This window comes from Echiichthys vipera (genome assembly GCF_963691815.1).
Source record: "Echiichthys vipera genome assembly, chromosome: 12".
NCBI classification, from domain to species: Eukaryota; Metazoa; Chordata; class Actinopteri; order Perciformes; family Trachinidae; genus Echiichthys; species Echiichthys vipera.
In genome coordinates, this window is record NC_139837.1 from 25,039,478 (window position 1) to 25,055,429 (window position 15,952).

The 15,952-nt window shown below is 40.7% G+C and overlaps 1 protein-coding gene across 1 annotated transcript in view; it reads left to right on the forward strand.

The window, feature by feature from the left end:
- akap6 (A kinase (PRKA) anchor protein 6) overlaps nucleotides 1-15,952 on the forward strand; it is a gene marked incomplete at its 5' end in the record, with an annotated part of 211,246 nt that overhangs the window by 183,810 nt on the left and 11,484 nt on the right. The window contains 2 exons of the mRNA XM_083924631.1: nucleotides 5,684-5,767; nucleotides 7,532-7,684. Of these exons, the coding sequence (XP_083780757.1) occupies nucleotides 5,684-5,767; nucleotides 7,532-7,684 (237 nt within the window). The remainder of the gene's footprint in view (nucleotides 1-5,683; nucleotides 5,768-7,531; nucleotides 7,685-15,952) is intronic.

The following is a 15,952-nucleotide window of genomic DNA, read 5'->3' on the forward strand; positions in this document are numbered from 1 at the left end:
GAACAGAAAACGGTACTGTGCAAGCATGATGCATGCCCAGCAGTATGATGAAAGCCAAAAAATATGCAGATCGTCCACAATCCCGAAAATTAAAAGCAGCACCTCTAGAATAAAAGAAGTTGGAAGAGTCTTTTGCAAAAGACTCTGCAAGAACTTCAGTGTGTACTAGATATTTGCACTATTATGACACTGAAGTAAAAGTGAATAGAATAGAATAGTATTACTTTAATGATCCCAGACTGGGAAATTATTTTGTAACAGCAGTAGTGGGTCAGCAAATAAAAACTTTGTACATAACATAAATATAATCAAATATATACATAGTGTATATATACAGTGTCCATCCATTCATCCATCCATCTTCAACTGCTTGTCCCTATCAGGGACTGATCCCAGCTGACATCGGGCGTGAGGCAGGGTAAACCCTGGACAGGACGCCATTCTATCGCAGGGCACATAGAGACAAACGGAGACAGACAACCATTCACACTTAAGGGCAATTTAGAGTCATCAATTAACCTAACACATGCGTGAAGGGCCACACACAGAAGGGGGACACACACAGGAACCCTCTTGCTGTGAGGCAACAGTGCTAACCACCACATCACCGTGCCGCCCCAGTTTTCTCTTTGTAAGGAATGGAAATTCATGTTCAAAAGAAAAGAAAAAAATGAATCAAATGTGCAGTAGTAAGTATGGTTATTTTAAGCCTTTATTTAATTTATTTGAAAAATACCGTCATATAAAATGACTCATACTGGAATATAGGATTTTGTCCATAATGCCCAGCCCTAGTGACAGGATAGATGCGGGTCAGTTTGCTTTTAGACCAGTGGACCTGTGATGGGCACAAATCAATGGCATGCAGACACGTTGCAAAACTGACTGCCACACCTCAGTCTCGAGTGCCAGTAGTGCGTGCATTGTCAGGTACTAAAGGTTGGCAATGTTCCATTAATGTAAAAATGCTGTATATAGAGAATTCCACGGTCTTCCCAGATTGCAAAAGCTCTATCAGTAAGACACCTTATTTCTAACTGCATTCTCCAGCTGCTCCTCCAAAGATTCAGGGCGTTTCCCAATGGGATGTGAAATGCCTTAAGCTTTTCCCTGATCTGCTGCGATCAAGAGAAACCCTGATCAGATTCTGAAAGTCTTCAACTGGTGTCTTTCAACATGGAGCAGTGGTTCTACTTCTGGAAGTCCCTCTCCCTGTCTTTAAGGATGTGCCAAACACCTTGGCAAGAAAGTTTTGGCGACTTGTATTCTAATTTCTTTAGTCCTGAACAGTTTGGAACAACACTGGCATTGGCACCAATGCACCTGTGGATCTCGTGCTTCATCTTGCTCTCACTCATGACCCAAAGATACTTTCACACCTAACCTGTTTGGTCCTGTTTAAACAAACTCTGGTGCCTTTACCCGTTTGGTCCTGTTTGTTTATGATGGTGGAATGCTGTCAATCAAACTCCGGTGCGGATACTGAACCGAACGTGCTCTGTCTGAAGTATCTCAACAGATAACGCACATAATCATATATCCCTTGTGAACATGAATATAACATGAATGTACACATATGAAGCAGTAAAGTGGTGCACCACGTTCTGTCAGTCATCCAAGTTGGATTTTGTGCATGTGGATTTGATTTTATCTGCCCCGCAAAAACTGGGAATGATCGTAGTTCTTAGAACGCCATTTTGAGGGACTCTTTGTTATCTTTCTTCTCACGCGAAGAACTACTAGCCAGCCATCCACTACTTAGCTAGCCAGCCTGCTAATTCCACCATACTTTCATGCTACACTGGCTACAGAAAATGAGCGTAACAGACGGCTAGTTCACTACCAGAGACGGAATAGCCAGCTAACGTTGCTTCAGCGTTTCTAGTGCCGGTGTGAATGCAAAAAGAAAAAAAGCTTTTAAGGTAAGTGGTTCTTGGGTTCTTCTCAGTGAGCACATCCTCTCAGAGACGCCTCAGAACTGTTTGGTCTGAAATTGCCTCATAAAGCCTCTTGATGCAGGATGACATCCCTGAAACTGTCCACTCACATGTCAGTCATACTGTATGTCTACAGCTCTAGGTTTGTTGGTAAAAAGTCAGCTTGAACATGAACCGGGCAGTAACTAAAAGGCAACAATGCGTACTCTTTTCATTGTTCTGGACCAAACAGATCAAAACATTGTCTGCAAAAATTAGAGATACAACCCTGAGCACCCTTTTTTCTGCATAAACCATTAAAAATGAAGACGTTTTGTTGATTCGTTTTTAGGAGTCCCACTCTTATTTCCCAGATTCACTTTCCTGTTTCTCTTGCTTGTTGTCACTTGTCTTTTTCTTTCTTTCTGCTGATGTCTGTCTTTTATCATGTCTATCCTCCTTTATCTCCCAGTTTCTTTGTAACTCACTTTAATCTTCTACTGTATCTCTCTCCTCTGTCTGTCTCTCCACACTACCTCTCCGTTGAACCTGTCTCTCACTTGTTTCCAGCTTTTCTGTCCATCTCATCCCTGCGTACTCTACATCCTCCGTCTCTTTCTCTTCCTCTGCAGCCACTCTATGGCTTTCCATGAATTTTGGAAGAAAAGCTTTTTAGCAAATATTTGTCCGACTGTGTCTGTAGAGCCCTCTGAGTCAATACGGGCCCAACCAGGCTCGACCCGCCGGAGAGAGAAAGAGAAAGAGAGAGGGGGGGATCAGTGCATAAAAACCAGCAGTGCAGAAACAATAGAGACTTAGGATTCTCTCTTTCTCCTCTCTGTCTGAAAATAAACTCTCAGGGAAAAGACTTTTGCTGTCTGATGCTGCCCAAACTGCAATCATGACACTGATAATGATGACAAATACGATACCCATCAGTATTTATACTAAATGAAAGCCAAAATACATACAGTAAATTCACACTTCAAGGCCATTTTCTCATGGTCCCCTCACAGAGGTTTTCTTGTCCACATTCATTTCTCAGGTAAACTCTTGTGCCAACAAATGTCCTGAATGAATTAACGTCGCCATACAACATTTGCAAAGATTGTAATTCTATACAATCTTGGAGCAGCATGAAACTGGCAGGCAAAATACATATTGTGTCGTTAGTGTGCATGACGCATAACATTTCCCCATACCGCTGCTAGTGGAGGACCGGTTTTCGTGCCCAGGAAGAACTAAGACAAACCACAACCTTTAGTTCTTATCGTCGTTTTGGAGGGTAAACTTAACTGCCACGTAAATACAGTCAAATATCCTATTTTGTAAGTCATCATACAAAAACATCGATGAGAATACATTGTATTTATATAAGTCAACTAAAAACTATCCGTACAGTAGTGATGCAGGTTATTAAACTCACGACAGCACTGGTTTTACCAATTAAACCGCAAATGCACCACGGCTGTGTCGAGCCTCTACACTGCAGATTTTGTTGCTCAGCTTGTTTCGGTAGGTTCCCTTTTGGCGCCCGTGTTAGCCATAGACTATATATGAGTATGATGTTAACCAAGCGGGCAGTGCAGACCATAGTTGGCGTGGCGGCGTGGAGCTTAGCTCTGGAGGCAGCTTGTGTTTTCCCCTGTTAGCCACAAATGAATCTTGCAGGAAAACACTGATAATCTTTCATTTTTCGCTTTGACACCAAATCCTCCCCCATCGTCTTGCTAGTCTGCTGCTGTGCACACAGAAAGATACTGATACGCAAAAATCAATCAAGTGGGTTTTATTTATTTAAAAAAAAAGTGAAATGACACACAGTGTAACGCCGACGACCACGAAAAGCCTGCTGTACAGCTGCAGTGATCTGAACATCACTTATCAGTCAGTTGATGACAGGTTTGTGTCACTGTTTCGGTTTCTGGCATTTTTAATCCAACCAGTGGACGCAGCTTCAGAGTCTACAGACGCCTCCACCCACAGTGTTGCTGTGAATCAGAAGTGTTTCAGCAGCGCTCAGAGCCAAGTTCAAAATAAATGTAGTCATGTTAAGTCGGTGGAAAACTGTGTACAAATCCTCTTTGGGTGGCAGCCATTGGGAGGCCTGTGCAGCTGTATTGATTATATATTAAAGCAAATCATTTCAGTCTCCTGTTAAGCTGTGATAATATTTGTTGCCATGTTTGCTGTTAGAGTTGTTATATTACCAAGTGGATCAACAGTTCTTGTCTTCTTCACCTCTCAGTGGCTGTCGTGAAGAACTTTTCACCTCATATTTATAGTAAAACATATTTCTCAGCTGAGACTTTCAGCTATTGAAGTTAGAGCGAGCAGATTTTAGAGTTTACGACCGTCGTCCTCCGACTCTTTAACAGGCAGAATTATTGTTCCAGCTTCAGTCTAGTTTAATTCATCTTCCTGTGCTCGCTCCACGCTGTCTGCTGCAGTTATTTGGCGCAGAGCGAGTATCACTCAGTCGTTTTGTTGTTGTTTCGAAGCCTCCTCCTTCAACGTAATACACACCTCCTGTTTGGAATAAATTTATCTGCAAACCTCACAAACACACACCGGGCTTGTCCTCTTGATCCTGTCTGCTGTATTCTGCATCCCCATCTCCTGTTTAGACAATAGGAGAGCCACAAATATGCTAAACTGAAGAGAGCGGGAGCGAGGAGATGAAAGACAGAAGAGTTGAGTGAGTGTGTGTGAGAGTGAGGCAGAGTGTGTGTGTGTGTGTGTGTGTGTGTGTGTGTGTGTGTCTGTGTGTGTGTGTGCGTGTGCGTGTGCGTGTGCGTGTGCAGAAAAGAGAGAGAGAGAGAGAGTAAGAGAATCCCATTTCATTGTAATAGTGTTTAATATTTATTGGAAAAATGTAAAGAAAATGTAAAGGAAGTGCTTTTCAGTGAGCGGGCAGGATTAGCATAAATAGTTTGGGGCTTGGACGTGTTTGGTCCCTGCTGCAGAGTAAGGCTGTCCCCTCACACACTCAGAAATACATGCACACACACACACACACACACACACACACGTGCACACGCCTGCATGAGTAAACACTCAAAACATGCAAACACACACACACTCACTGACCTTTGGGTGTGGAAACTCATCAGCATATAGTGATTTATAATAGGCACTGCCAATCCTTGTGTTTCTTTTTCCCCCTTATTTTGCATTTATTGGACAGCAGCAGAGGGGGAGATTGGCTGTTGTCATTTATTTTATGCACTGTTACTGCTGATCAAGGATCTGTTTGCTGAATTTGACTTTATGTTAATTAATTGTTATGAATGACCTGAATTTAACTGCACCAAACTGTGGACCAGTCAAACAGACACAGATTCAGCTACTGTCTGTTCTCCTTTCTTCCCTCAACCTTGGTCTTATATCTATAGTTTTGTCCAATCCTTTTTTTCAATAATAATAATATTTTACTCACCAAATGAATAGCTCAGATCTGTGAAACGAGTCGTCAGATGATCAAAAAGGTTGTCAACAAGTCAACAGTGTATCTTATCTCTTTACTCGCAGTTGGAAGTGAAATGCCAGTAATATTCCCTTATTGAACAGAATTGTCTTCTTGCATTTCTGTTTATTGAAAGACAAGCTAGAATTGTGAAAGGCATCACAACAGCGACAGGAACAGCAGATGGAAGGTGTTTCATGAGCTTAAAGTTAGCTGGATAATGCTTGTTTTGTATCATTTGAATATCTGAATATCGTTTTGTTGACCTTCTCTCTTTCTCTTTTTCTTTGTCACCTTCCAGTCTCTATGTTCAGAGGTTCGAGCCCGACGCAGAGGAGTCTCCTCTGTTCTCAAACTGTGCCAGAAGCTGCTGCAACAGAGCCAGGTGGGCACCAAAAACACATTTACCTCATCATGACTGACAGAATCAAATAAGTTTTTCAATGACACCTTATTCGTTAGTTAGGGAAGGTTGTCATTTAATTAAAAAAAAGACGATACCCATGCCAGGACCCTTCAAGTGGTACTGATTTACCAATAGAGGACTTTTCTTTTTCAGTCATTTGATACTCAAATACACCTCAGACTGTGTGAGTGGTAGCTGCTGCAGTGGGCCAATCACACACCACACTAAATCAAAGATCACAGAATCATACACATGTACAAATTGTTTTCTAGATCTGGGTGCAAAAAGGAAGTTGCGATACTGCTTGGTACTGGTACTCTGGTAACACCAGAGCAGGGTTTTACTCAGGAAATAAAACCACCATATACACTGGATATCAAAATAAGAGAGCAAAGTATTAATTCTTGATTTTTTCTGAAATACTGATATTTTGTATTGTTCATAATTTGATAGAATATCCTTTTTTTTAAACCAAACCTTGATTATTGTGTCAGATTGTGTCATTCAAAAATGAACAGGAAGTGTAGAGGCCACAGCTTTAAATGACTTCAGCACATCTGAACCCACAGGACATCACCAGTTGCTGACACTGCTCTGCTTTGATCTTGGTCCATTCTGACTCAGTCTCTTCCACAGTTCACTAACGGGAGTGGGTTTCTGAGACATTACTTTATTGCCAAGGATTTTCCAGAGATTCTCTATGGGGTTTAGATCTGGACCCTGACACTTTCTCCTCACAATTAAACTGACTTTAGACACTTTAGGTTCAGTCGTTCGTAGTCGGATTCTGAACATAATGTTTCCCATCAAACCCAAAAAAATTAAACTTTAACAATGTCATGTCATGGATTGGGGGATGTTTGCTGCAGTAGGAGTTGGGCCTCTTGTACAGCTTGTACAATCAACCATAACCCAGAAGAAATTTGGAGATGCAGCTTTTTTTCTCATATAATGGAACCCCTGACCTAAAAACATCTTTTTAACCAAGCCATTGTTTTTAACACAATGTCTTGAACACCTAGTTTTTAAGACATTTGATTCCAGGCATTTTTTATTCTATTTTTATTCTACTGCTTACTTGTCACTTTAGTTCCTTTAACTGTTTGTTTATTGTTTTAAATGTATTACTTAAATTTTCAATGATATAAGCACTGTTCTTCTTTTGTGCCACCTACAGTATAAATACACTTTGAGCTGCATTTTGTATGAAATGTGCTCTATAAGTTTATTATTATTATTATTTATTATCATTATTATTATTGTTTTTATTATTATTATTATTAACATTATTAAATGCACAAAATATTCAGGTTTTTCCCCTTACTACCAAAAAAGACACTATTCCTACTGAGCTGTTTATGCCACTGATATTCCACTCATTTTTTCAAAGTGTTGAACCGTGCAAACACAACCTCCCTCTTTCATTCCTTTAGTCACCTTCTTGGAAAGGTCGGCGTTGTGATGTTTGCAAGAATACAAACTGTAGACTCATTGCTTTTTGTGTTTACAGGCTCTGAAAATTCTGCATTTGCCATATCCAAACTGAATTCTTACGTATTGGGAATACTAGTGGAATATTAGTGTGTATGTAAACGTCCTCAGTGACAAAACCCCACGAGACAGCTTAACCTTTAAGAGAGGAGTGATATTGCTACATTCTTAAAATTTAATCATATGATTAGTATGATAATAGCCTTTATAATTCTGACAAAACTGTTTCTGCAATCCCCACCGCTGGGACAGTCGGGCCCCATGGCGGAGGTGGGCCCAGAGGCGGAGCAGCATCGGGAGGCCCTGCAGCTGCTGTCAATCAACCTGGAAAGGAGGTGGGAGGCGATCGTGATGCAGGCGCTGCAGTGGCAGAACAGACTGAAGAGAGAGCTGGGAGAGCAGCAGGTTAGAGCGCTCTGACATTTACACTTTACACATCCTTCACTCGACTCTGCAGGCAGTCAGCTGACGCTCCACCGCACTCGGCGAGCACGTCAGGGTTTGATTTGATGCTAAGATGCAGCGTGAAAGACAGATGGTGCTGTGATTGGAGCTGCAGTGTTTTAGTTACGGAGCAGCTTTTTTACAACCTGACACGGATGTTGTGATGTTCTGTGAAATGAGCATCAACTCCGGAACAAAAACACAAACTGGTCTATGCTTTTCTTACTTTGTTCCTCAGATAAAACTGTCTCATTTGATAAGGTTTAGTGTGTGATTGGAGTCTTTGTTCATACATTATACAGTATATGCTTGATGGTTTTCAGATCCAAGATGTCACTCAATTGTGACGCTGTGTGTGTTGATCCACATAGCATCTCCTCAAAGTCTCTGACAGATCTTCGGATCTGTGGAGTTCCTCAAGGCTCACTTCTTGGGCCTGTCATATTCTTCCTCTACGCACTCCCTTTAGGGCACATTACACGTTGGTTTGCCGTGTCATTGCTATACTGATGACATCTATATGTTATGTTATGTGTTTGTAACAACATTTAATTCTTCTCTCTGCCCCATTGGCCTTGTTAACTGAAAGGGAGTAAGAACTAAAACATTCAGCTTTGCAGGTCTTGACATTATTGCGGGACAAATAAAGGAATTCTTCTTCTTCTTCTTCTTCTAAACAACGACCTGCCTCTCCCTGTAGTTCTCCAACATTAGTTCCACACATTTTTAAATGTTACACATACTTAATCCTATTTATGCTAAACTGCAAAACATTTTTATATGTTTAACTTTGAATTATTGTACTAACAATACTAAATTATTACATTTACCGACTCTAAGGCAGCTACACTTTGCATTAGCACTTTGTACTTGGCTACTAAAGAAAAGAGAGTATGCTTCTTAAACATAACTTCATTTTATAATGAGAAACATTATTAACCTGTCCTGCAAACCTTCAGAAACAGCATAATCCCGACTAGAAGATTCAAAAAAGTATTTTCTGCAGCGGTGTTGACTGATCAAGCAGAGCATGTTTTAGCTTTTCGTAATAGTTTTCAATGACAGTGAAGTAGTTTGGAAAAAGCGCCCATCTTTCTTTCTCAAACTTCACAAAACAGTAATGAGTGAGGAAGGGGGATTTGGAGTTTGTCTGTAGAAGCAAGAATAAAAACTGACAAAGTGTTTAGTTTTGACCGAAGCATTCGGCACAGATGATGCGTTTAAGGACAGTCGCAAAGATGAAAAACTGATTATAAATGCTATGAATGGTGTGATTTAAGCTTTTTTTTCTTATCTTTCTAACAGCTATAATAAATCATACATTGTTACTTCTTCTTTCTCTCAGCATAATGTTGCTATAAGTATTTATAAAGTCTGAAGATAAAGTTTGTCCTATGGCCTTTTGGTGATTTAAATGAAGAAAAAAATCAAAAGGGCTCATCAACCTGGGGATTATGAATGTGCTCAGAAATTTACATTTCAATCTGCCCATTAGATTCTGATCCTTCTGGTCCAGAAATGGCAACAACAGCCTGGTGATGGCGCTAGAGGAAGGTTCAGGGGGGTCACTGAAAGCATGAGGAAGCTCCCTGTGGGGACCATGAATATCCACAACAAACGTCATGGTAACCAGGCCTGTAGAGAGATGGATCAGCCGAGTGATTTCCAACCAGACGACTGTCATCTCCATCCCGCTGCTCTGCTGCTGTCAGAGCAAAACGATCTGTTTCCATTTAGACTTTTAAAAAGCCGACAGAGGCTGAAGCTTCACGTGACGGCTCCATTCTGAGTCAGTGAAACAGTCCACAAAGCAGCCAGTTGATAAAAAAACTAATCTGTTAGTTCTCCGGTGCGATCAGCGTCACAGAAGCAATGTTTCCTCTGCCACCTCCGCCACAAACAAACAAAAAACTTGGCAAATGAGATTTGAACACTTTGACAGTTTGCATATCAGGACGCCACGCGTGTCCGCTGCCATAACGGCACGTCGCCAAACGGTTTGTCTTATTAGAAAAATCTTCATCCAGCGAACAGGCGCGCGTTCCGCGTCTCAGGTACTGAGAAGACAGCTCAACACACGTGCAGCTCGTCTGAGGATGTGAAAGACCGAAGCATTGGGGGTATTCAGAGAAATATCGCTCAGGCTGCACAGGCCGGACGAGGCAGTAGAGAGAGAGAGAGAAAGAGAGTGAGAGAGAGAGAGACGAGTGCTTTATTCAGCTGGAGTGAGCTGCAGCAGAATGGAGCTGTTACGGAGCTCTAATAGTGATGAATATGGCTCTATAGAGACGAGGAAGGAGTGCATTTCAATATCAGGTCAAGGGTTTTGCAGACACACATAAACAGACACACTCATGTGCATATGCATAAAAATCTTTTAAGCAGACACACACACACACACACACACACACACACACACACATAGTGACGCTGACATAAATACATTTAGTGTGTTACATAAATGCATGTAGAGACATGTGTCATTGTGAGAGCACACACTCACAGGGACAGTTTATTGATTTCCTGCAGTTAATTGACAGATAGCGATGTGTTAAGAGCTGAGGAAGACGAGAGGGAAGAAGGGAAGGTGAGAGAGAAAGAGAGGATGGCTGTGGCGTAGAAGTTAACCCTTTAAGCTGAGGCTTCCGTCATCACGCTGGACCCTCCTGGTGACATCATCGAGTTACACTACATTGCGTGCAAAACCACAGTGTTAAAAAATATTTCGTTTATGTGTCTACATTTAGAAATCATTTGGATATTTTATGCATTCATCTTGTACATTTTTTATATTTTTTGTTGTTGTTTTTTGACACAATTTCAATATTTGTAATCAATTATTATGGTTTAATTACTTACATAACCTTTAAGCTCAGGTTGTGCAGATTTTAGACATGTGAAGCATTTGAAAAAAACGTAATAAGCAAAAACACCAATGCAGGCACTGGCACATAATTCTGATCCTCGGCTCCTGCTGTCCACATGTCTAAGTGTCCTTGGGCAAGACACTGAACCCCAAACCGCCTCCGTGCAGCACATGTGTGTGTGAATGTGGTCCGTGTGATTAGATGAGATGATGGGCAGGTAGCCTCTGCCATCAGTGTAAATGTCTTCTCTTTAACTGTGAAGTAGAATATTAAAACAGCTGGATGAAAATGATTTGTCTCTGACGGCCAGTTTGAGTTTTTACAGAACAACAATAACCAGAAGTATAAGATTTGTCGCGTTATTGTTTTGTAGTTCACTGTCTGTGTGTTTATTTCTGCAGGGATAAAAAAAATTTGTGTTGAACTAAAATAAATTGAATCAAAAAAAAATCAAAAGGACCTTAAACTGAGGGATAATACGGCTCATTTATGTGTGTTGTTAATGAGCGAGAATCAGACTAATTCTGCTCAACGATACATGCTGTTTTGAGTGGGTCTCTCTCTCTCTCTCTCTTTTCTCTCTCTCTCTCTCTCTCTCTCTCTCTCTCGCTCTCTTTCTCTTGTACATTCACAAAGAAACACACACTCTCACACACATTGTAGAAGAGGAGAAGACAAATAACAGAGGCCAGACACTCTGACCTCGCTGCCTGGCTGGAGAGTAATTTCACTTCTCCTGGAGATGGGAGTGGAATAAAGAGAGAGAGAGAGAGAGAGAGAGAGAGAGAGAGAGGGAGAGAGAGAATATGAAGTGCAGAGGAAGAAAGAACCAGAGAGGCATATATCTGGCTGGTTTAGCTTATAAATGAACACTTCTGCTCAGTGATAAAACGATTGTCCTCTCCTGGTTTCTGTGTGTGTGTCAGTGTGTGTGTGTGTGTGTGTGTGTGTGTGTGTGTGTGTGTGTGTGTGTGTGTGTGTGTGTGTGTTTTTGTTTGAGAGAGTGTTTGTGTAAATGAGTCTGCTTGCTTGCGTATAAACAGCTACTAGTGTGCAGGCTTCAACTGGCCGATGTTTGTGTGTAATTGTTTCTGCATGTATGATACAACTTTTGCAAATGTGTGTGTGAGTGTGTGTGTGTGTGTGTGTGTGTGTGTGTGTCATTATCAGACATCAGAGATTTTCTTTAAAACCCAGTCGGATGTTTTTTTAAAACGGAAACAATTCTTTTAATTAATCAAGTTTTTAAACTGTTCATTTGGACCAAACAAGACATTTGACTTTTGACATTTTGGATTCAATGAATTATAATAATAATAATAAGGATAATAATAATAATAATAATAATAATAAGGATAATAATAATAATAATAATAATAATAATAAATCATCACGTACACTGAAATAACCTGAAATACTCCATAAAGAATCTCCATCTATGTTTCGTAGCAAACGTCAAACAACACAAATGTCATTGTTAGCTCAAGAGGAAAGCAAGCAGCAATGTACAGTACTGAAAAATGAAGCCAACGCATCAAAAACTGCAGTTCTTCGAATGCTCCAAAACACAGTGAATCCCCAGAGACCCGCGTCTTAAAAAGGCCAACTTTACAGCAGAAAAGAACGCACACATTCATGTAAGGGGAGACACTAACTCACATATATCACCGTGATACTTCCACAGTTGATTTCTGACATTAAGACAAATTTTTTTTTTTGTATTACAAGTTTTCAAAAATGTTATGTTTAAATATGCAAACGAGGCATTATGTTAATATTATAATAGCTGCTTTTCATCCATTTCCAGAACAGAAATGTGATCGTTGGATAAAGCCAGGTTCAAAATTCTTGTTTCTTTTTGTTCAGAGGTTCAAAGTTTTTTGCTCTTGTTATCACTCCATGAATCAGAATTTTTGCATGTTTTTATGAATCAAATGTTGTGTAAATGAGACGGTGAATAACCTTCAGAATATAGAGAGGAATATGTGGAAACAGATATCGCCATGGCACTATCCCAGTTCATTACTGACATTAAGACTGTTGTTTATTATATTACAAGTTTTCTGAAATGTTATGTTTAAATATGCAAATGATTTCCACCAGTCTGAAAAAAGCTTGTAGCGTCTTGTCTTAGACATGAGAGTGATTTTAATGTTTTCATGTTCACATTTCCCACAATCCTTTAAGATTCATCCTGATTATGAATATCTACACCAGATTTGATTTGGGAATGAGTTGTTGTGGGACATCTTGATCTGAAGTGTTCAGGTTTATATGAACATGGGATTTATTATCAGAGGTGTTGTTATGAGATGTGTAAACTGTTCACAAAGCCAATGAATGATCCAGTTTTATCTCTGATCGGATGTAAATGAGTCTAAATTAAAGCTGCAGGGTGTTGTGGGGGTGAAGTTTCACCAACTATACCTGTAAGTCGAATGTAATATATGGAAATTATATTTTAGAACACATTCCTCGCGATTATGAAATATATTTTAGAGCGGAGTTATGAGCAGCATATGGTGGTTTTCATTCACCGTTTGCAATTACATTCAAAGCAGCCTGTCTGCTCCTCCACTCTGCATGGAGAGGTGATTTATCTGCGCGCTTCTATTCATTTTGAATCAGACCGGTGACGCTGGGCTCCCTCAGCACTTTGACAACTCGTACAGCGGAGAGCCAGCAGAGAGCTCGAGCAGCAGTAGCAGCTCCTGGAGGAGCGCAGGCACATGAATAATCACCCAGACGCTGCTAGATAGCTGCACTCTCCTTGGGCCTTCCAGCAGATGCTATGCTAACAAATGGGAGCAGTCAAACCAGAGCTAATGGAAAAAAGTTTCCTGTTTTCAACCCCCAAAAAACATGCACACAAACAAACACACACAAACACTGTCACCAGCTGCGATTAAGGCAGTAAACAGAGAGAGGTGGAGCCGCTGTAAACACCACCCTCTGATAATGTTCATGTGAGTATAGCCACAGGAAGGAACGCTCTTTATAAACTATTTATTTTCACGTTTCTCATGTTAATCAGCTTGTCTTAAGGCAGATGGACATGAAATGATTGAATCCACTCCTTATTCCCAGAGGATGAACCCTTTAACCACTTAAGACCGGATGCAACGTCTGCGTGTATATACCTTTAGGACAGGATGGAACGTTTTCATGTATATACCTTTAAGACCTGATGGGATGTCTGTGTGTATATACCTTTAACACCGGCCGTGACGTCTGCGTGTATATATATCTTTAAGACAGGATGCAACGTCTTTATGTATATACCTCCAAGACCTGATGGGACATCTGTCTGTATACCTTTAAGACCGAGGTGACGTCTGCATGTATACACCTTTAAGACTTGATAGGACGTCTGCCTGTATACCTTTAAGACCGGATAGGAGGTCTGCGTGTGTGTATATACCTTTAAGACATGATGGGGCGTCTGCCTGTATACCTTTAAGACCGGATGTGACGTCTGCATGTATACACCTTTAAGACTTGATAGGACGTCTGCCTGTATACCTTTAAGACCGGATAGGAGGTCTGCGTGTGTGTATATACCTTTAAGACATGATGGGGCAACTGCCTGTATACCTTTAAGACCGGATGTGACGTCTGCATGTATACACCTTTAAGACTTGATAGGACGTCTGCCTGTATAACTTTAAGACCGGATAGGAGGTCTGCGTGTGTGTTTATACCTTTAAGATTTAATGGGGCGTCTGCGCGTACCTTTTAAGATTGAATGTGACGTCTGCATGTTTTGGATGATCTTGTTGTTTCTAAGACAGGTGACCGATGGAATGTTTTAAACACTAGGAAAACATAGTTAACGTGAATTCATGAAAAAAATATTTGGTAAAGTTTAGGCAACCAAACTACTTGGTGAACGGCGGTGGGCAGATGGGTGTGCAGTTGAAAAGCCCAGTGATGGCATACATAAATCCTCTGTATGTTGTTTTGTCCATCACTTATGTGGCTTGAACCACTGCAACTTAACGGGTTGTTAAATTGAAATGTTGTTCTCTGCAAAGGCTTCATTGTGCCAAACCTGGTGACCTCACAAGACTACAGGAAGCTGAACACTGTCGCTGCACCAGGCTGTTTTCAACTGCAGGCTTTAGACGTGTGGGTCGGCAGATCTTGGGCGACTGAGCCAGACTAGCTGTTTCCAGGCTTTATGCTAAGCTACGCCAATAGTCTCCTGTCTCTGCACTTCTAATGTGCATCTTCTCATCTCACTCTCAGAAAGAAAGAGAATAAGCTTAATTCATGTTTAACTAGTAGTGATTTATATTGTTTTTAGAGGATCCAAGAAGATGGATAATGAAGGTATATGTAACTTTTAGAAATATCTGGAAATGCCAAGACATTCCTGAAACAGGACGTACTTATTTCTTCCTTTCAGAGAGCTTAATGTGAGGCCAAATGGTTCAAATGGAAGTTTAATGTAATTCAAAATCCTGAGGATCCAGTCTGTAAGTGTGTTGTTGTTAAAGAAGAACAGCTCTCCATTATCATTTAAAGTGCATGAAATGTTTTATTTTGTGCTATCAAGCACTGAGGCAGTATAGATGTTGTGTGTCTTGTCTTTGGCACCAAACTCTTTAAAAAGACATGTTGGAATTCCTGTGTCCCTTTCAGAGAGAGCATCGCCTCGACTCTGGCCCTCCGTTTGAGAGAGCGACGCGCTGACACGCCGACTCTGACAGAACACATTCTGTGATCATTTAAAAAAAGAAAAGAGTTAAAAATCAGCCCACCCCCAAAGCAATTGCTCATAAATCTCAACACAAATTATTCCGCTGTGGAACAAAGCGATGAATTATTCAAAAACGACTTCTGAGAGAAAGAGCACGAAGCTGAAAACCCCAAAGTAAATACGTAATCAAAAGCCTTCAGAAAGCTCGGCTGTCTAAAAATATGCTTAGACACAGGAATTCTTCCCTTCCACAGACATAATTATACAAATTGCTCCGCGTCTCGTTAACAAGAGAGGGGGGTAATTCGTATTAGCCATTCATAGCCTATTAATCTAATAAACTAGTTGGCTCTGTGTGTGTGTGTGTGTGTGAGTGTGTGTGGATGTAGCTCTGTGTAATGAATTTCTATTAGATTTGTGTTTATTCCCCTTGTGCTGATAAGGGAGATGGGGGTAATGACTGAACTGGGTTTTGCCACTGCAGACGCATTCAAAAACACATTCAGCGCTGAGAGGAGAGGCTATCAATCAGCCTAATCCAATCAAATCGAGTATTTGATGACCCATGAAAACCTTGTATATAATTTATATCTGTAATTTATCTCATTTCTATGATTCTGTAACAGTTTACAGCTGAATTGTAGCTGTTTTTATGACCCT